Source organism: Convolutriloba macropyga, chromosome 2, assembly GCF_964194025.1.
Source record: "Convolutriloba macropyga chromosome 2, txConMacr16.3, whole genome shotgun sequence".
Lineage (NCBI taxonomy): Eukaryota > Metazoa > Xenacoelomorpha > Acoela > Convolutidae > Convolutriloba > Convolutriloba macropyga.
Genome location: NC_134469.1, coordinates 61204889 through 61227258, shown reverse-complemented (window position 1 = coordinate 61227258; position 22370 = coordinate 61204889). Strand labels below are relative to the sequence as shown.

The 22370-nt window shown below is 35.5% G+C and overlaps 1 protein-coding gene across 1 annotated transcript in view; it reads left to right on the top strand.

The window, feature by feature from the left end:
- The window catches only part of LOC142334953 (unconventional myosin-Id-like), a 97792-nt gene that overhangs the window by 72077 nt on the left and 3345 nt on the right, over positions 1-22370 (top strand). Inside the window, exon 9 of the mRNA XM_075383282.1 lies at positions 20228-20389. Within this exon, the coding sequence (XP_075239397.1) occupies positions 20228-20389 (162 nt within the window). The remainder of the gene's footprint in view (positions 1-20227; positions 20390-22370) is intronic.

Below are 22370 nucleotides of genomic sequence, written 5' to 3'. Positions count from 1 at the left end.
TACCCTTAAAGTGAACACTCGTTACAGCTAGTCTCTGAAGAGTTTTCTAAAACTGCTCCAGAATTTCTCATTTATTTAGTTTTGTTGTCTGACAACCTTTACTAATTGTAATTGGGTTAAAGAGCAGTGCACTGAGATTCAATCTTTTTCGCAAATTCGAGGCAGAAAACATTGTGCATAACAATGATTCATACTTCAATTTAGTTGCAAAGAAACATGGTTTGTGTTTGTGAAGGTTTTCAGCCTTTGTGCCCCTTTTCACGTGAACTTTAAATTGATACAAAATCCGGAAATTGGTTAAAAAGTATTTACATTTGCCTTACCCTATCTAATGCTATCCTGGTTTTTGGACGGCTGCTTTCCAATTACACATTTGATTTGATTGAGAAGGTTGCTAAACAGTGCCGTGTTTGCAGTACACAGCCGACATTTTGCTAACTAAGTTTGACCTAGTTCTTGTATTGCGACAAACGAAAGACCTGAGGTCTAAATTACAAATTAAGCTCTTTATTTAAACAAATTCGATTTAAATGTTACGTTTTGTAGCCTTAGCGAAACTTGAAACTTTTCAGGAGGAGTTGCAGCTTCTGGATGTTGATTGCTGATAGTTTTTATTTCAAACAACACAAAAAGGCGTTGCACATTAAATGTCGACAAAGAAAAGGAGAGAACATTAACTCTATCTCTGCTGCAGATTAAGGCCAGTAGAATGAACAGTTAGATACAAAACTTGAAAAATAGAGCAAAATGCGTTATTGGAAAAAAATTAGCCCTCGGTCGTAAACTGTGTGTCCTGACATGAACATTTTCGGCACAATCAGAACAGATCCATTTGACTTCCTGCATGTTCTCCTGCTGAAGTTTGCCAGAATGACTGCTACGAAACACCTATGGCAAAAGAGACTGATTTCGTGTACGATATAATATTTCACTTAAAGTGAACACTCGTTGCGGCCAGTCTAAATGAAGCTTTCGACTTTTTAGTTATGAATGAAGCTTTCGACTTTTTAGTTATGGCATTTTCTATCATTAACTGTTTTAAGTGTTGGAGAGAAGTAAATTTAAATTCAGTCATTTTTGCAAAATAGAGGGCACAGTATCGTTGTACAGAGCATTGAGTCATTTTGTGTTTAATTATCAAAGTATTGTGATTTAAAAACTGTTTAAAAGAAACGTTTTTGATCTGTGCATTCATTGTCACGTTTACCTAAAGCTGATTCACAACCGAAGTAATTAATTTATTGAGTGTTTACAACTTTCTTTATCTATATCTATCTGATTCCATCTTCGTTTTTTTACTGCTTTTTCAAACCATATGATTGATTTGATTGGGAAGTTCGCTAAACTGTGCTGTGTTTGCAGTGCACATATTTCATTCTGCTGACTAAATCCGACCTAATTACTGTGTTGCGGCAAAGAAATGGCTTGATGTCTCAAATATAAATTAGGCCTCTTCGTTCAAACAAATTTGTTCTAAATATAATGCAATGTAGCTAGAGCAGAGCTTGAAAACTCGCAGGAGGAATTGCAGTTTCTGGAAGAAGATCGCTGATAGTTTTCGTTTCAAAAAACACGAAAACGCGTTTGTCTTTAAAGGTGAACAACGAAGAAGAGGAGTGAATTTTAATTCCACCTCTGTTGCTGAATAACGACTTTAGAATTAGCAGTTAGATACAGAACTTGGAAACTAGAGCAAAGGAAACGAACTCTAACGAGAGCTTTAGTACCCAGGCTTTTCAACACAAAGGGGCAGTTCTGAAAGATGTAGAGCACTCAACTCCCTTGTTTTTCCTTAAAAAGCGAGTCCTGCCTTGCTGGTAAGAAATTAGCAGCGTCTCATAAACTAAAAAATGAAATCTAAAAATTTGCAGTTGAATATTACATGCAAATTACGATAAATTGCATACAAGCACCAAGTCTTGCAAGACAGAGACTTCGAGCTTACAGAAAATAATGGTGATAATTATAACTTAACAAGCAGTCTCTCACAAAGCTATTGAATTTTGAATTCAAGATCAAAATTTCTTTTGAACAGGGGAACCATTATGGACTTTTGTGGAACATTAAACTAACAGAAACCTATGGGGGAGAGACGTCTGTGTGTCCTCTCCTGAACCTTTTCCGGCACAATGAGAACGGATCTTTTCAACTTCCTACATTTTCTCTTGATAGAGTTTGCCAGATTGACTGCCAACGAAGCACCTATGTCTAAGCGGACAGATTTCGTGTACAACGTGTTATTTCACTTGAAGTAAACACGCATTACGGCTAGTCTGAAAAGTCAGATTGCGAAAATTTGTTTAAAGTTTCTTAATTTATTTATTATGGCGTCTTGCATCAGTAACTACTTGTAGTGTTCCAGAGCAGTGCACTGAGACCCAAATCGTTGTCGCAAATTAGGGGGCCGAATGTTGTTGTGAAGTATAAAACATTGAGTTAATTTTTTTTAAGTCGCAAAGTATTATGAATGAAAAATTATTGATCGTCGCGTTCATCGTCACGTTAACTTGAAGCTAATTCACAATTAATGTAAAAGAATTGCTAAGCATTTACAATTGTCTTTGTCTAAATTGATCTAGTTCTTTGTTCGTTTTCTGACTGCTATTTCCACCAGTACTGATTTGGTTGGAAAGGTTGCTAAACAGTGCTGTGTTTGCAGTACACAGATGGTATTTTGTTAACTAAATCCGACCTATTTCTTGTCGCTGCAGACGAAAGACTTGAGATCGGAATTAACTGAGCTATTTCATTTTGCTGGAAGAAGTTCAGTTAATTGATATTATGTTGTCGTGTTAGCAAAACTTGAAGGTGTAAGAGGACTTGCAGCTAATGGATCTTGTTCGCTGATAGTTTTAGGTTGAAAAAGCACAAAAAAGTGGTCGGCATAAAATTTCAATTATGATGAAGAGGGAAAATTAAATCTACCTCTGCTGCAGAATAAGGCTTGTAGAATGATAAAAACATTATCAGCTTGATTTGGCAAAGGAAAAAAATTAACTAGAGCTTTAGTAATCAGGCATTTTTAAATAAAAGGGGGCCAAATCTGAAAGATGTGGAGCAATCAACTCAATTTTTCATTTCTTGCAGAGCAAGTCTTGCGTTACTAGAAAAAAATTAGTCGCATGTCATATCCTGAAAATAAACTCAAAATAGACCCAACAGAATAATTCAAGTAAGTTACGATGTATTGAATACATGCAACAAAGCTTTCTAATCAGTGTTGTCGAGCTTCTAAAAAATTAAATGTATTAAAAATACGTTACCAAGCAGCCTCTCACAAATTTAATATATTTTGACTTCAAGCGCAAATTTGCCTGTGAACAAGGGACTCGAGACGAGACGGACCGTTGTAGTACACTAGTTTAACAGAAACCTTCGAGGCAGAGACGTCTGTGTGTCCTCTCTTGATCCTTTTTCGGCACAATGAGAACTGATCCCTTCAATTTTTTACATGTTGACTTGCTATAGTTTGTCCAAATGATGGCAAACGAAGCACCCATGGCTAAGTGGACATAATTGTGAATGACTTACTATTTCACGTGAAGTGAACACTCATTACGGCTCGTCTGAAATCTCAATTTGCAAAAATCTGTATACAATTTCTGACTCTTTTGTTATCGAGTCTTACATCATTAATTATTTGTAGTGTTGGAGATCAGTGCACTGAGATTAAGTTTTTTTGCAAATTAGGCGCAGAATATCCGAGTGCAAAATATTGAGTCACTTTCTCTTTGAGGTGAAATCATGTGGGAATGAAAAGTTTTTTCAAAGAAGAAAAACATTTTCAATCTTTGTATTCATCGTCACATTGCCTTTAACCTGAATTACAATCAAATTAAATGAATTACTGTGTATTTACGTTTGTCTTTGTCAAAGTTGATCTAAATCCTTGTCCGTTTGCTCACTGCTAATTCCAACAATAAAATTGATTTGACTGAGAAGGATGCTAAACAATGCTGCGTCTGCTGTACATAGATGGCATTTTGATAGCTAAATCCGACCTTATTCGTTTTGCTGCAAACGAAAACTTGGGTCTGAATCATTGTTTGAGCTATTTTTTGTGTGAGCAAACTCGATGAAGAGATAATGCTCTCTAGTTGTAGCAAAACTCGAAAAAGTTTGAGAGGTTTTTCGGCTACTGGATGGTGGTCGCTGATAGCTCTCGTTTAAAAACACAAACAAACGGTGGGCTTAAGATTTCAACAACGAAGAAAAAGGTATTTTTATATCTGCCTCTGCTGCTGAATAAGGCTGGTAGAATGATACGGAAATTAATAGCTGGATTTGGCAAAGGAAGAGAATTAACAAGAGCTTTAGTACCCAGGCATTTCTAAATAAAGGGGGCAAATCTTAAAGATGAAGAGCACTCAACTCAATTTTTCACTTCTTGCAGAGCAAGTCTTGCGTTACTAGATAAAAATTAGCCGCATGTCATAACCTAAAGCGAACTCAAAATAGTCACAGTTGATTATTTTAATTAAATTACATCAAGTTGCATACATGCACCAAAAAGTGCTAATCAGAGAATTCGAGCTTATAGAAAGTCAATGGCATTAAATATAGGTTACCAAGCAGCCTCTCACAAAATTACTAAATTTTGACTGCAAGCGCAAATTTACTTGTGAACAAGGGACACGAGGTGGACCGTTGTAGTACACTAATTTAAAAGAAACCTTTGAGGCAGAGACGTCTGTGTGTCCTCTCTTGATACTTTTTCGGCACAATGAGAACAAAGCCTTTCAGTTCTTTACATGTTGACTTGCTATATTTTGTGCGAATGATGTCCAACCAAGCACTTATGGCTAAGCGGACATATTTGTAAATTAAATATTATTTCACTTAACTTGAACACGGATTACGGCTATTTTGAAAATTTATTTTGCGAAAATCTGTATACAGCTTTCGACTCTTTTGTTATGGAGTCTTGCATCATTAACTATTTGTACTGTTGGAGAGCAGTGCACTGTGATTGAATTTTCTTTACAGATTAGGGGCCGTATATCCGTGGGCATAATATTGAGTCATTTTTATCTTTAAGGTGCAGATATGTAGGAATAAAAAGTTTTTTTAACGAAGAAAAACATTTTCAATCTTTGTTTTCATCGTAACGTTGACTTTAAGCTGATTTATCTTCAAAATAAATGAATTACTGTGTTTTTACGCTTGTCTTTGTCAAAATTGATCTAATTCTTTGTTCGTTTTCTGACTGCTAATTCCAACAATAAAACTGATTCAATTTAGACGGTTGCTAAACAATGCTGCGTATGAAGTACATAGATGGCATTTTGATAGCTAAATTCGACCTTATTCTTTTTGCTGCAAAGGGAAGAATTGAGGTCTGAATTGTAATTTGAGCTGTTATTTGTTTGAGCAAATTCGATGAAAAGATAATAAACTCTAGCCGTAGCAAAACTCGAAAACGTTGCAGAGGGTTTTCAGCTGCTGGATGGTGGTTGCTAATAGCTCTCGTTTGAAAAACACAAAAAAACGGTGGGCTTAAGATTTCAACAACGAAGAAAAAGGAATTTTAAATCTGCATCTGCTGCAGAATAAGGCTGGTGGAATTATACGGAAATTGAAATCTAGATTTGGCAAACAAAAAAATTTAACAAGAGCTTTAGTACCCAGGCATTTCTAAATAAAGGGGGCAAATCTGAAAGATGAAGACCACTCAACTCAATTTTTCATATCTTGCAGAGCAAGTCTTGCGTTACTAGATAAAAATTAGCCGCATGTCATAACCTGAAAACGAACTCAAAATAGTCCCAGTTGATTATTTTAAGTAAATTACAATAAGTTGCATACATGCACCAAAAAGTGCTAATCAGAGAATTCGAGCTTATAGAAAGTCAATGGTATTAAATATAGGTTACCAAACAGCCTCTCACAAAATTAATAAATTTTGACTTAAAGCGCAAATTTACTTGTGAACAAGGGACGCGAGGTGGACCGTTGTAGTACACTAATTTAAGAGAAACCTTTGAGGCAGAGACGTCTGTGTGTCCTCTCTTGATACTTTTTCGGCACAATGAGAACAAAGCCTTTCAGTTTTTTACATGTTGACTTGCTCTATTTTGTGCGAATGATGTCCAACGAAGCACTTATGGCTAAGCGGACATATTTGTAAATTATATATTATTTCAATTAAATTGAACACGGATTACGGCTATTTTGAAAAGTCATTTTGCGAAAATCTCAATACAGCTTTCGACTCTTTTGTTATGGAGTCTTACATCATTAACTATTTGCAGTGTTGGAGAGCAGTGCACTGAGATTGAAATTTTTTTTACAGATTATGGGCCGTATATCCGTGGGCATAATATTGAGTCATTTTTATCTTTAAGGTGCAGATATGTAGGAATAAAAAGTTTTTTTTAACAAAGAAAAACATTTTCAATCTTTGTATTCATCGTCACGTTGACTTCAAGCTGATTTACCTTCAAATTAAATGAATTACTGTGTATTTACGCTTGTCTTTGTCAAAATTGATCTAATTCCTTGTTCGTTTTCTGACTGCTATTTCCAACATTAAAATTCATTCGATCGAGACGGTTGCTAAACAATGCTGTGTCTGAAGTACACAGATGGAATTTTGATAGCTAAATCTGAACTTTTTCTTTTTGCCGCAAAGGGAAGACTTGAGGTCTGAATTGTAATTTGAGCTGTTATTTGTTTGAGCAAATTCGATGAAAAGATAATGCACTCTAGTCGTAGCAAAACTCGAAAACGTTGGAGAGGGTTTTCAGCTACTGGATGGTGGTCGCTGATAGCTCTCGTTTAAAAAACACAAAAAACGGTGGGCTTAAGATTTCAACAACGAAGAAAAATGAATTTTAAATCTGCATCTGCTGCAGAATAAGGCTGGTGGAATGATACGAAAATTGAAATCTAGATTTGGCAAAAAAAGAAATTTAACAAGAGCTTTAGTACCAAGGCATTTCTAAATAAAGGGGCAATTCTGAAAGATAGCCAGAACTCAAATCAATTTTCTATTTCTTGCAGATCAAGTTTTGCGTTACTAGATAAAAATTTAGCCGAATATCATAACCTTAAAACGAACTCAAAAGAGTCCCAGTTATTTATTTTAAGTAAATAACGACAAATTGCATACGGCACCAAAGTGTGCTAATCAGAGAATTCGAGCTGATAGAAAATTAATGGTTTTAAATAAACGTTACCAAGCAGCCTCCACAAATTTAATATATTTTGACTTCAAGCGCAAAATTACTTGAGAACAAGGGACTCGAGATGAACCGTTGTACTACACTAATTTAACGGAAACCTCTGAGGCAGAGAAGTCTGTATGTCCTATTTTGATCCTTTTCGGCACAATGAGAACAGATCCTTTCAATTTTTTACATGTTGACTTGCTATAATTTGTACGATTGATGGCTAACGAAGCACACATGGCTAAGCGGACATATTTGTAAATGATATACTATTGCACTAACGTGAACACAGATTACGGTTCTTTTGAAAAGTCATTTTGCAAACATTTGTATACAGCTTTTGACTCTTTTGTTATGGAGTCTTACATCAATAACTATTTGTAGTGTTGGAGAGCAGTGCACTGAGATTGAATTTTTTTACAGATTAGGGGCAGAATATCCGTGGGCATAATATTGAGCCATTTTCTCTGTAGGGTGCAGATAAGTGGGAATAAAAAGTTATTTTAGAGGAGGAAAAACGTTTTCGATCTTTGCATTCATCGTCACGTTGACTTTAAGCTGATTTACTATCAAATTATATGAATTACTGAGTATTTACATTTTTCTTTGTGAAAATTGATCTAATTCCTTGTTCGCTTTCTGACCGCTAATTCCAACAATTAAATTGATTCAATCTAGACGGTTGCGAAACAATGCTGCGTATGAAGTACACAGATGGCATTTTGATAGCTAAATCCGACCTTATTCTTTTTGCTGCTAAGGGAAGACTTCAGGTCTGAATTACAATTTGAGCTGTCATTTGTTGGAAAAAATTCGATGAAAAGATAATTGACTCTAGTCGTATCAAAACTCGAAACAGTTTGAGAGGGTTTTCAGCTACTGGATGGTGGTCGCTTATAGCTCTCGTTCAAAAAACACAAAAAAACGGTGGGCTTAAGATCTCAACAACGAAAAAAAGGAATTTTAATTCTGCCTCTGCTGCTGAATAAGGCTGGTGGAATGATACGGAAATTAAAATCTGGATTTGGCAAAAGAAGAAATTTAACAAGAGCCTTAGTACTCAGGCGTTTCTCAATAAAAGGGCAATTCTGAAAGATAGCGAGAACTCAAATTAATTTTCTATTTCTTGCAGATCAAGTTTTGGCGTTACTAGATAAAAAATTAGCCGCATGTCATAACATAAAAACGAACTCAAAATAGTCCCAGTTGATTATTTTAAGAAATTAATGATAAATTTCATACATGCACCAAAGTGTGCTAATCAGAGAATTCGAGCTTTTAGAAAATTAATGGTTTTAAACATACGTTACCAAGCAGCCTCTCACAAATTTAATATATTTTGACTTTAAGCGCAAATTTACTTGTGAACAAGGGACTCGAGATGGACCATGTAGTACACTAAATCAACAGAAACCTTTGAGGCAGAGACGTCTATATGTCTGCTTTTGATCCTTTTTTGGCACAATGGGAACAGATCCGATCGATGGCCAATGAAGCACACATGGCTAAGCGGACATATTTGAAAATGATATAATATTTCACTAATGATGAACCGTTGTACTACACTAATTTAACGGAAACCTCTGAGGCAGAGAAGTCTGTATGTCCTATTTTGATCCTTTTCGGCACAATGAGAACAGATCCTTTCAGTTTTTTACATGTTGATTTGCTATATTTTGTGTGAACGATGTCCAACGAAGCACTTATGGCTAAGCGGACATATTTGTAAATTATATATTATTTCAATTAAATTGAACACGGATTACGGCTATTTTGAAAAGTCATTTTGCGAAAATCTCAATACAGCTTTCGACTCTTTTGTTATGGAGTCTTACATCATTAACTATTTGTAGTGTTGGAGAGCAGTGCACTGAGATTGAAATTTTTTTTACAGATTATGGGCCGTATATCCGTGGGCATAATATTGAGTCATTTTTATCTTTAAGGTGCAGATATGTAGGAATAAAAAGTTTTTTTTAACAAAGAAAAACATTTTCAATCTTTGTATTCATCGTCACGTTGACTTCAAGCTGATTTACCTTCAAATTAAATGAATTACTGTGTATTTACGCTTGTCTTTGTCAAAATTGATCTAATTCCTTGTTCGTTTTCTGACTGCTATTTCCAACATTAAAATTCATTCGATCGAGACGGTTGCTAAACAATGCTGTGTCTGAAGTACACAGATGGAATTTTGATAGCTAAATCTGACCTTTTTCTTTTTGCCGCAAAGGGAAGACTTGAGGTCTGAATTGTAATTTGAGCTGTTATTTGTTTGAGCAAATTCGATGAAAAGATAATGCACTCTAGTCGTAGCAAAACTCGAAAACGTTGGAGAGGGTTTTCAGCTACTGGATGGTGGTCGCTGATAGCTCTCGTTTAAAAACACAAAAAACGGTGGGCTTAAGATTTCAACAACGAAGAAAAATGAATTTTAAATCTGCATCTGCTGCAGAATAAGGCTGGTGGAATGATACGAAAATTGAAATCTAGATTTGGCAAACAAAGAAATTTAACAAGAGCTTTAGTACCAAGGCATTTCTAAATAAAGGGGCAATTCTGAAAGATAGCCAGAACTCAAATCAATTTTCTATTTCTTGCAGATCAAGTTTTGCGTTACTAGATAAAAATTTAGCCGAATATCATAACCTAAAAACGAACTCAAAAGAGTCCCAGTTATTTATTTTAAGTAAATAACGATAAATTGCATACGGCACCAAAGTGTGCTAATCAGAGAATTCGAGCTGATAGAAAATTAATGGTTTTAAATAAACGTTACCAAGCAGCCTCCACAAATTTAATATATTTTGACTTCAAGCGCAAAATTACTTGAGAACAAGGGACTCGAGATGAACCGTTGTACTACACTAATTTAACGGAAACCTCTGAGGCAGAGAAGTCTGTATGTCCTATTTTGATCCTTTTCGGCACAATGAGAACAGATCCTTTCAATTTTTTACATGTTGACTTGCTATAATTTGTACGATTGATGGCTAACGAAGCACACATGGCTAAGCGGACATATTTGTAAATGATATACTATTGCACTAACGTGAACACAGATTACGGTTCTTTTGAAAAGTCATTTTGCAAACATTTGTATACAGCTTTTGACTCTTTTGTTATGGAGTCTTACATCAATAACTATTTGTAGTGTTGGAGAGCAGTGCACTGAGATTGAATTTTTTTACAGATTAGGGGCAGAATATCCGTGGGCATAATATTGAGCCATTTTCTCTGTAGGGTGCAGATAAGTGGGAATAAAAAGTTATTTTAGAGGAGGAAAAACGTTTTCGATCTTTGCATTCATCGTCACGTTGACTTTAAGCTGATTTACTATCAAATTATATGAATTACTGAGTATTTACATTTTTCTTTGTAAAAATTGATCTAATTCCTTGTTCGCTTTCTGACCGCTAATTCCAACAATTAAATTGATTCAATCTAGACGGTTGCGAAACAATGCTGCGTATGAAGTACACAGATGGCATTTTGATAGCTAAATCCGACCTTATTCTTTTTGCTGCTAAGGGAAGACTTCAGGTCTGAATTACAATTTGAGCTGTCATTTGTTGGAAAAAATTCGATGAAAAGATAATTGACTCTAGTCGTATCAAAACTCGAAACAGTTTGAGAGGGTTTTCAGCTACTGGATGGTGGTCGCTTATAGCTCTCGTTCAAAAAACACAAAAAAACGGTGGGCTTAAGATTTCAACAACGAAAAAAAGGAATTTTAATTCTGCCTCTGCTGCTGAATATGGCTGGTGGAATGATACGGAAATTAAAATCTGGATTTGGCAAAAGAAGAAATTTAACAAGAGCCTTAGTACTCAGGCGTTTCTCAATAAAAGGGCAATTCTGAAAGATAGCGAGAACTCAAATTAATTTTCTATTTCTTGCAGATCAAGTTTTGGCGTTACTAGATAAAAAATTAGCCGCATGTCATAACATAAAAACGAACTCAAAATAGTCCCAGTTGATTATTTTAAGAAATTAATGATAAATTTCATACATGCACCAAAGTGTGCTAATCAGAGAATTCGAGCTTTTAGAAAATTAATAGTTTTAAACATACGTTACCAAGCAGCCTCTCACAAATTTAATATATTTTGACTTTAAGCGCAAATTTACTTGTGAACAAGGGACTCGAGATGGACCATGTAGTACACTAAATCAACAGAAACCTTTGAGGCAGAGACGTCTATATGTCTGCTTTTGATCCTTTTTTGGCACAATGGGAACAGATCCGATTGATGGCCAATGAAGCACACATGGCTAAGCGGACATATTTGAAAATGATATAATATTTCACTAATGTGAACAGTGATTACGGCTATTTCGATAAGTCATTTTGCGAAAACCTGTATACAGCTTCTGACTCTTTTGTTATGGAGTCAGTATTTGTATATTAACGATTTGTTATGTTGGAGAGCAGTGCACTGAGATTCATATTTTTTGCAGATTAGGGGCAGACTATCCAAGTGCATAATTTTGAGTCACTTTCTCTTTAAGGTGCAGATACGTGGGAAAAAAGTTATTACTTTTAAAAGAGGCAAACGTTTTCGATCTTTGCATTCATCGTCACAATGACTTCAAGCTGATTTACAATCAAATTATATAAATTACTGAGTATTTACAGTTCTCTTTGTCAAAATTGATCTAATTCCTTGTTCGTTTTTTGACTGCTAATTCCAACAATAAAAATGATTCGATCGAGACGGCTGCTAATCAATGCTGTGTCTGAAGTACACAGATGGCATTTTGATAGCTAAATCCGACCTTATTCTTTTTGCTGCAAACGAAAGACTTGAGATCGGAATTAAAAACTGAGCTATTTCATTTTGCTGCAAGAATTACAGTTAATAGATATTGCGTTGGGGTCTTAGCAAAACTTGAAGGTGTAATAAGAGTTGCAGCTAATGGATCTTGGTCGCTGATAGTTTTATTTTTAAAAAGCACAAAAAATAGCACAAAAAATTTCAACTATGATGAAGAGGGAAAATTAAGTCTACCTCTGCTGCCGTCTAAGGCTGGTAGAAAGATTCGGAAATTAAAAGCTAGATTTGGCATAGAAAAAAAATTAACAAAAACTTTAGTACTACGGCATTTCTAAATAAAAGAGCAATTCTGAAGGATGTAGAGCCCCCAACCCAATTTTTTAAATTTCTTGCAAAGCAAGGTTTGCATTACTAGAAATAATTATCCGCATACCATGACATGTATGTATAAAGTATTCATGAGTAGTATACGACTACGATAAAGTATTCCCAGTTCAATATGTGATTTACGATAAATTGCATACATCACCAAAGCTTGCTAGACAGAGAATTCGAGCTTATAGAAAAGTATACCTATTCAATATACCTTACCTAGCAGTCTCGCACATATTGATTGAGATTTGATGACAATCACAAATGGACCTGTGAACAAAAGACACAGTACCGACCCTTGTACACTAATTTAACAGAAACGTATGGGGATCAGACAACTCTGTCCTCTAATGAACCTTTTTCGGCACAATGAGAACAGATCCATCCAGCTCCTTACATGTTCTCTTGCTAGATTTTGCCACAATGACGGCTAACGAAGCACCCATGGCTACAAGGACAGGTTTCTTTTATGACACTCGAAGTTGATTTATTTCACTGAAAATGAACACTCTTTACGGCTAGTCTGAAAAGTAATTTTGCGAAATTCTAAATATAGCTTCTGACTCTTTTGTTATGGAGTCTTCATCATCAAATATTTGTAGTGTTTGAAATCAGTGCACTGGGATTCAAATTTCGTCAAAAAATACGGGGCAGAATTTTGTTCTGTATAACATTGATTCATATTTTTTAAAGGTGTAAAGAATTGTGATTGGAAATTTTTTTTAAAAAAAAGTTTTTGATCATTACGTTCACCGACGTTGACTTTAAGCAGATTCACAGTCAAATCAAATGAATTACTGGGTATTTACACTTGTCTTTGACTGAATTTGTCTAATAACTTGTTCATATTTTTGGACCGCTACTTGAGAAGGTTCCTAAACAATGCTGTGCCTGCAGTACACATATGGTTTTTTGTTAACTAAATTCGACCGAATTCTTGTTGCTTCAAGTAAAAAACTTTAGTTCTGATTTATAAATTGAATTTTTTTTGTTTGAATAAACTCAGTTAGAATATAATGCATTGTCGTTTTTGCTAAATTTGAAAAAGTTTAAGAGAAAATGGAGCTACTGGTTTGTGATCGCTTATAGTTTTTATGACAAAAAACATCGAAAAAAATTTGGTTTTGAAATCTCAATAACGAAAGGTTGGGAAATTTAGTTCTACTACAGAATAGAGCCTTTAAAATGAGCTTCTAGATACAAAGCTTGAAAGCTACAATTGGAAAAGGAATCAAGCTCAAACGCGAGTTTTAAATCCCATACAATTTTAAAATCAAATTGCAGTTCTGAATGATATAGAGCCCTCAATTGTTTGATTTTGCTCTGCAATTCGTTTGTTACTAGGGAGAATTTAGGCACATGTCATAACTTAGAAATTGAGCTCAAAATTGTCCTGTTGAAAACTTCATATTTTTCACGATAAACTGCTTACATGCACAAAAGTTTGTCAGACAGTTGTTGCTCATAGAAAATTGATGGTGTCAAATATATATTACCAAGCAGTCTCACAACAATTATTGGTTTCTGACCTTAGACACAATTTTACATTTGAAATATTATGATAAAGTGCCGAATCATGGAAGAACTTAATCGAAAGAAAATCTGGTACTGAAGCAGACGAAATTTGAGCAGTCGGAGAAAACTTACCTCAAAATAAATTGGAAATTTCTGTCAATCTATCGTACGGAACCTTGTTTTTGAGAGACCTTAGGTTTGTTTTAAAAATACTATTTACCTTCCGATATGCTCGCTTTTCCAATAATCCTTAATAATTGAGTTTGATAACGTAATTTTACAGGTACAATGACTTTACAATCCCTTTTATATTGTGACTTAGAAGTATCTCTTTAGAATTCATTTTTGTATATGTCGGAAACCTCTTGAAAACACTTACTAGCTCAATTGGGAAAAACTGCGGTGTGCAGTGTCAGAAGCTAAAATACCAGAAATTGACGTTCGTATTTGTTCAACCTAATTTTGTTTGAATACATTTAAACCATCAGTTCAAAAACTACATGCAACGGTATCTCAAGCAGAATGGTGCAGTGCCAATTCAAAAAACAATATCGAACTGACAAGATGTCCACAAACAGTTTTGAAACTTTCTACAATTCTGAATGAGTAGAGTTAAATAGCAGACTCTTTCACGTTTTTTTTTCTCATGTGGAAGACTCTTAGATGTTGCACTCAATTCTTTTAGCGCTAGTTGGTTGCTAGCCACTAGCCAAAAACTAGATGACATTAGGAAAACATATATACTTGAAGCAATCAATGTTTTCAGCTGATGGAAGTTTTAACTGATTATTAAACACTCACGCGCACATTTCAAAATGCCAACGGTCAGCAGTGCCTGATGTTAACTTTCGTAATTTTGAAACGTGTGTGTTTAAAGTTAAGAATGGTTAAGTGACTCTGCAAAAGTCACTTTGAAAGTCTGACTTGATGTCTCGAACTGCTTTAGGGTTCTCAATAAACGCCACATGTGCCTATTGACGATAAACGGAGTCACGTAACCATTACATCTGCGCACAGACTGGTCAAACCGCTAAACGCCAGATGTTTTTTTTAGTTTTGGAGTCTGACTTAATTGAACATCTTTAGTGTTGGAGAACAGTGCACTGAGGCCTAATCTTTTTCCCAAAATAGAAGGCACAATATCGTTGTGCAGAGCATTGGGTAATATTGCTTTTACGGTTCAGAGATTTGTGCATTGAAAATTATTAGTTTTTATTTTACATAAACGTTTTTGATCTTTGCGCTCATTGTCAGGTGTAATAAAAGCTGATTCACAATCAAATAACTGATTTACTGAGTATTTACAACTTTCATTGTCCAAATTTTTTTGATCCCTTATTCGTTTTCTGACTGCTACTTCCAACCATATGATTGATTAGGTTGGAATGTTTGCCAAACAGTGCTGTGTTTACAGTACACAGATGGCATTTTGGTAACTAAATCCTACCTAACTCTTGTGTTGCGGAAAGAAAAGAATTGAGGTCTTACTTAAAAGTTGAGCTTATCTTTTGTTTCAAAATTTGGTTCAATTGTAATGCATTGTAGCCTTAGCGAAACTTGAAAAAATTTTACGAGGAGTTTCATCTACTAGATGGTGGTGATTGTGATAGTCTGAAAAAAACACACAAAAAAACGATGGGCTTAAAACTTCAGCTACGAGGAAGAAGGAAATTTAAATCTACCTCTGCTGAAGAATAGGGCCGGTAGAATAAAACAGAAATTAAAAACTGGATTTGGCAAAGAAAAACAATCGAGACGAGCTTAAGTACACAGGCTTTATTCTGAACGATATAGAGCACTCAATTCAGCTTTTTAATTCTCACAGAGCAAGTTTTTGTTACTAAGATAAAAAAGCCGGGTGTCATAACCCAAGAACTGAACTCAAAATAGGCTCGGTTGAAAATTTCATTTAAATTACGAAAAATTGCATACATTCACCAAAGTTTGCTAGACAGAGATTCGGGCTTATAGAAAAACAATGGTGCTGAATATATCTTAAGAAGCCGTCTTTCGCAAAATATTGCATCTCGATTTTGATCTCAAATTTTTTGTGAAAATGTATGGATACTCGCACTACACTAATTTAACGGAAATGTATGGGGATGAGAAAACTCTGTGTCCTATCCTAAAATTTTTGGGCACAATGAGAACGGATTCATCGAACTTCCTACATGTAACTTGCTAGAGAATGCCAGAATGACTGCCAACGAAGCACCCATGGCTAAGCAGACAGTTTTCCTGTACGACATACTTCCACTTAAATTTAACGCTCATTACGGCTAGTCTCAAGAGTTGTTTTGCGAAAACCTCTATTATGCTTCTGATTCTTTGGTTGTGAGTTCTTGCATCATTAATTATTTGTAGTGTTGGAGAGCAGTGCACTGAGATCTATATCTTTTCACAAAATAGGGGGCAGAATATTGTTGTGCAGAGCATTTAGTCATATTGTTTTTAAGGGCCAGAGAATTGTAAATTTAAAAATACTTTTTTATTGTAAAAAACGTTTTTGTTCTGTGCTTTCAACCTCAGGTTGACCTGAAACTGATTCACAATCAAATTAAATGATTTACTGAGTATTAACAACTTACTTTGCCAAAATTTTTCTGGCTCTGTTTTCAATTTTAGACTTCTACTTCCAACCAAATGATTGACTTGTGTGGAAAGTTTGCTAAACAGTGCTGCTAAATAAATCCGATATTTTTGTGTTGCGGCAAACAAAAGAATTGAGATCTCAGTTAGAAATTAAGCTTACTTTTTCTGATTCAAAAAGTAGTTTAAATATAATGCATTGTAGCCTTAGCCATTGTTGCCCATGAATAGGAGGCAAATTTAAATCTAACTATGAAGCAGAAAAAGGCCGGTAGAATGAGCATTTAGATACAGAAAATGAACACCGGAGTTGCTGAACAAAACAAACTCTAAGGAGCGCTTTACTGCACAAGCATTCGTGTCATAAGCTAAGAACTGAACTCAAAATAGGCCCAGTTGAATGTTTCATGTAAATTACGATAAAGTGCATACATGCAGCAATGCCTTTTAGACCCAGAATTCGAGCTGATAGAAAATTAATGCTGTAAAATATACCTTACCAAGCAGTCTCTCACAAACTTTTTGCATTTTGACCTGAAGCGCAACTTACCATGAGGACAATGGGCCCAGTGTAATTCCTTGTACTGCACTAATTTAACAAAAACGTATGGGTCCTCTCTTGAACCATTTTTGTCACAATGAGATCAGTTCTATTCAATTTTCGACATTTTCACCTGCTATGGTTCGCCATAATGATTGTCAACGAAGCACCCATGTCTACGGGGACAGACTTCATGTACGGCATATTACCTAACACGAAGTAAGCACTCGTTACTGCTGGTCTGAAAAATAATTCTGCAAAAGTCTGCATAAATCATCTCACTGTTTAGTTATGGACTCTTATGTCCTTAACTATATGTTGTGTTGGAGAGCAGTGCACTGATATTCAAATTTTTTCCGCAATTTAGAGAGCCGAATATCGTTGAAGCCTGAAGCCAAATTCCAGGCACCGGGTTTATTGGATTGCCGGAGTGACATCCGAAAAAAGATATGCAATGGTGCAGCTTCAGCCCCCAATATCGTGAAAAGGCTCCAATCAGTGTGATGGAGCTGAAAGAGCTATATGGGAAAATTCAAAAGCAGCAGAGAAAGATTAAGAACAACGAAATGCTGGGAAATACTGAGGCTCGGCTCAAAGAGGAGCTTCGGCAGTTAAAGCCTGCAAGCTAAAGGATACACGAGCAAATTCTTGGGACAGAAAAGTTATTTCTAAACGCTGGGAATCAATAGAAGTCCTGCAGGAGACAGGTTGATATCAGAAGCCGAGGAAGATATCAGAATACTTAGACGTAGGAGACAGATTTTTTCAGTCCTTCTCCAAATCTATTTGAGCTTCTGTTACTTTCTGAGGGACAACAAATACTTCAAATCTGAAATCTTTCCAAACATATTTTTTCTGCGTCATCCGGACAAGGGTGATCGGGAGGATTTCTTCAATATGATTTTCAGCACAAAAATTATGGAGGACGAGAAAGCCTCAATTAGATACAGAATAAAAAAAGCACAACACTGTTTCAACTCAGATATGGACCCTTAAAAAAGCTTCTGAGTTAGTGGAACACTCATTTATTTTAAGAGGGAGGCAGTGTAGTAACTCCTATGAACAGAAAGCATAACATGCTTGTATATTACAACATACAAACACAATTCAGAAACTTCACAATGAATTATAGCAACAGAAACAGATTATAATCGAGAATAAACCGAACTTTGACAGATTAAAAGGAGAAGCATCATAAATTAAGATGGGAATCATCACGTATTTTGACCTTGACGGGATACGCCAAAAAATGTTGTTGTTGACAAAATTCGTTAAGCAGGTAAACCTGTTATCTGTGAAATTAAATAACAGGGACCCATGGGGTGAGAAAAATCATGAGAACAACCCAAACCAAATAGAAACAACCGAATAGATTTGATTCAAGATAAATTAACCATTGATATGACTACAATCAGCGACCATAATTAAAAGCTCAACTCATAAATTCAACTGCCTTTCTCTTAAGCAACAGAACTCCTTCAAACTCACCACTGTTACATTTTTTCTCATAAATTTACTCTTTAAAACCTAATTTCATTTAAATGTGTATTTTTTGCTGAATATCACTAGTGGGCAATTTCAGTAAAGTCTTTTACTTTGAACATTATCTTAAGCAGACAACCGAGAGGTAAAGTGCTTTAGAAATCCCCAACCAAAACCTTATCAGCCTAAGGCAGACAAATATTCTACTAAACAGAGGTGTGTCTGAAGTACACATACAGATAACTAAATCCGACTAAGTTCTTGTTGCGGCAAATGAAAGAATAAAGGTGTGAATTGCAAATTGAGCTATTTTTTGTTTGAACAAACTCGGTTAAAATATAATTCATGGTAGCTTTAGCAAAATTTGAAAAATTGTAAAAGGAGTTTCAGCAAATGGATGGTGGCGGTGGCTGATAGTTTTCGTCTGAAAAAAAACACAAGAAAACGTTGGCTTAAACATTCAATTTCGAAGAGGGAATTTTAAATCTACCTCTGCTGAAGAATAAGGCCAGTAGATTGATACAGAAAGATTTGGCAAGGGAAACAGTAGTTTTAGTACCCAGGCATTTCAAAATTAAGCAAGATTTGGCAAGGGAAACAATAGTTTTAGTACCCAGGCATTTCAAAATTAAGGGGCAATTCTGACAGATGAAGAGCACTCAATTAACTTTTTTACTTCTTGCAGTGCAAGACTCGCGCTACTAGCAAAAAGAGCCGCATGTCATAACCGAAAAAATGAACTCAAAATTGTCCCAGTTGAATGTTTCATGTAAACTACGATAAATTGCTTACATGCACCGAAGCCTGCTAGACAGAGATTTCGAGCTTATCGAAATTTAATTGTGTTAAATATACCTTGCCAAGCAGTCTCTCACAAACTTTGCATTTTGACCTCAAGTGCAACTTACTTTTAGAAAAAGGGACCCAGTTTAAATCCTTTTACTGCACTAAATTAACGGAAACGTATGTGAATGACACGTATGTGGGTCCTCTCTTGAACCATTTTCGGCACAATGAGATCAGTTCTACTCAATTTTCTACATTTTTTCCTGCTATGGTTCGCCATAATGACTGTCAACGAAGCACCCATGTCTACGGGGACAGATTTCATGTGCGACATAAAACTTGACTTGAAGTAAACACTCGTTACTGCTAGTCGGAAAAGCAATTCCGCAAAAGTCTGTATAGTCGGAAAAGTAATTCTGCAAAAGTATCTCACTGTTTAGTTATGGAGTCTTACATCTTTAACTATATGTAGTGTTGGAAAACAGCGCACTGATAATCAAATTTTTTCCGCAATTTAGAGGGCCGAATATCTTTGTGCATAACATTGATTCATATTTTCCTAAGGTGCGAAGAGTTGAGAAAAAAACAATCATCAATGGAAAAAAAACGTTTTCATCTTTGCATTCATAGTCACATTGACTTTAAACTAATTCACAACCAAATTAAATGGTTTACTATTAGGGTATTTCCATCATCTCAATAAACCTTCTAGAGAACAAAACTTGACGAGAAAAAGGATCACAGTTAAACTGTGTGACGGTGACACAAACTCTGTAGTTATAAATGCAATAAAAGCTAAATCTGTTCTCGAAATAGGCCAATTTGGAACTGATACACTTGATTAATTGTATTTTGTATTACATAGGAATGGCAAAACCAAAAATTTGCATCTGCTGCTTTTATCTACTTGAAATCCTTATATGAAGTCAATTTTCAGGCACCAGGTTTATTGGATTGTCGGAGTGACATCCAAAAAACGATATTCAATGATGCAGCTTCAGCCCCCAATATCGTGGAAAAAGCTCCAATCAGTGTGATGGAGCTGAATGAGCTAAATGGGAAAATTCAAAAGCAACAGGGAAAGATAAAGAACAACGAAATGCTGGGAAACACTGGGGCTCGGCTCAAAGAGGAGCTTCGGCAGTTAAAGCCTGCAAGTTAAAGGATCCACGAGCAACTTCTTGGGACAGTAAAGTTATTTCCAAAAGATGGGAATCAATAGAAGTCCTGCAGGAGGCAGGTTGATATCAGAAGCCGAGGAAGATATAAGAATACTTAGACGTAGGGTGAAAACGGATGGTCATAGAGAGGAAGCTGGAAGCAAAAATGCACAGATTTTTTTCACTCCTTCTTCAAATCTATATGAGCTTCTGTTATTTTCTGAGGGGCAACAAATACTTGAAATCTGAATTATTTCCAAACATATTTTTTCTGCGTCATCCGGACAAGGGTGATCGGGAGTAAATCTTCAAGATTTTTTTCAGCACAAAAATTATGGAGGACGAGAAAGCCCCGATTAGATACGGAATAGAAAAAGCAGTGCACATACAGATAACTAAATCCGACTAAGTTCTTGTTGCGGCAAATGAAAGACTTGAGGTGTCAATTACAAATTGAGCTATTTTTTGTTTGAACAAATTCTGTTAAAATACAATTCATGGTAGACTTAGCGCAACTTGAAAAATTGTAATAGGAGTTTCAGCTACTGGACGTTGGCGGTGGCTGCTCGTTTTCTTCTGAAAAAAAACACAAGAAAACGTTGGCTTTCTTTGAAGAGGTAATTTTAAGTTTATCTCTGCTGCAGAATAAGGCCAGTAGGTTGATAAAAAAATTAAAAGCAAGATTTGACAAGGGAAACAAGAGCTTTATTACCCAAGAATTTCAAAATTACAAAATTAATGGGCAAATCTGAAAGACGCCAAACACTCAATTCGTTTATTTTTCTTGAAGTGCAAATTTTGCGTTACTGGAAATAAAATGCCGCATGTCATAACCGAAAAAATGAACTCAAAATTGTCCCAATTGAATATTTTATGTAAATTACGATAAATTGCTTCATGCACCAAAGCTTGCTAGACAGAGAGTTCGAGCTTATGGAAATATAATGGTGTTAAATTTACGTTGCCAAATAGTCTCTCACAAAATTATTGAATTTTGACCTCCAGCTAAAATTGACCTGTGAGCAAGTGACTCAGTAGAACCTTTGTAGTACACCAATTTAACAAAAACGTATTGGGAAGAGTGGTCTGTGTGTCCTCTCTTGAATCGTTTTTGGCACAAGGAAAACAGATCCATCCAATTTCCTACATGTTTTCTTGATAGAGTTTGCCACAATGTCGGCTAACGAAGCACCCATGGCAAAGCGGACAGATTTCGTATACGTTATATTAATTCACTTAAAGTGTACACTCACTACAGCTAGGCTGAAAAATCATTTTGCAAAAACCTCTACAAAGATTCTGACTCTTTAGTCATTGCTTTTTACATCATTAACTATTTGTAGTGTTTGAGAGCAGTGCCCTGAGATTCAAATCTTTTAAGGTGCAAATAATTGTGAATGAAAAATTATTTTTTCAAAGAATGACAACGTTTTTCATCGTTGCATTCATCATCACGTTGATTTTATGCTGATTTACAATCAAATTAAATGAAATACTGAGTATTTACAATTCTCTTTGTCAAAATTGATCTAATTCCTTGTTGGTTTTGTGACTGCTAACTCAAACAGAATAATTGATTTGATTGAGAGGGTTGCTAAACAATGCTGTGTCTGCAGTACACAGATGGGATTATGTTTGCTAAATTCGACTTTACTCTTTTTGCTGCAAATGAAAAACTTGAGGTCTGAATTATAATTTCAGTTATTTTTGTTGAAGGAGCTAAATAGGAAAATTCAAAAGCAGCAGGGAAAGAAAAAGAACACCCAAATGCTGGGACATACTCGGGCTCGGCTCAAAGAGGAGCTTCGGCAGTTAAAGCCTGCAAGTTAAAGGATCCACGAGCAACTTCTTGGGACAGTAAAGTTATTTCCAAAAGATGGGAATCAATAGAAGTCCTGCAGGAGGCAGGTTGATATCAGAAGCCGAGGAAGATATCAGAATACTTAGACGTAGGGTGAAAACGGATGGTCATACAGAG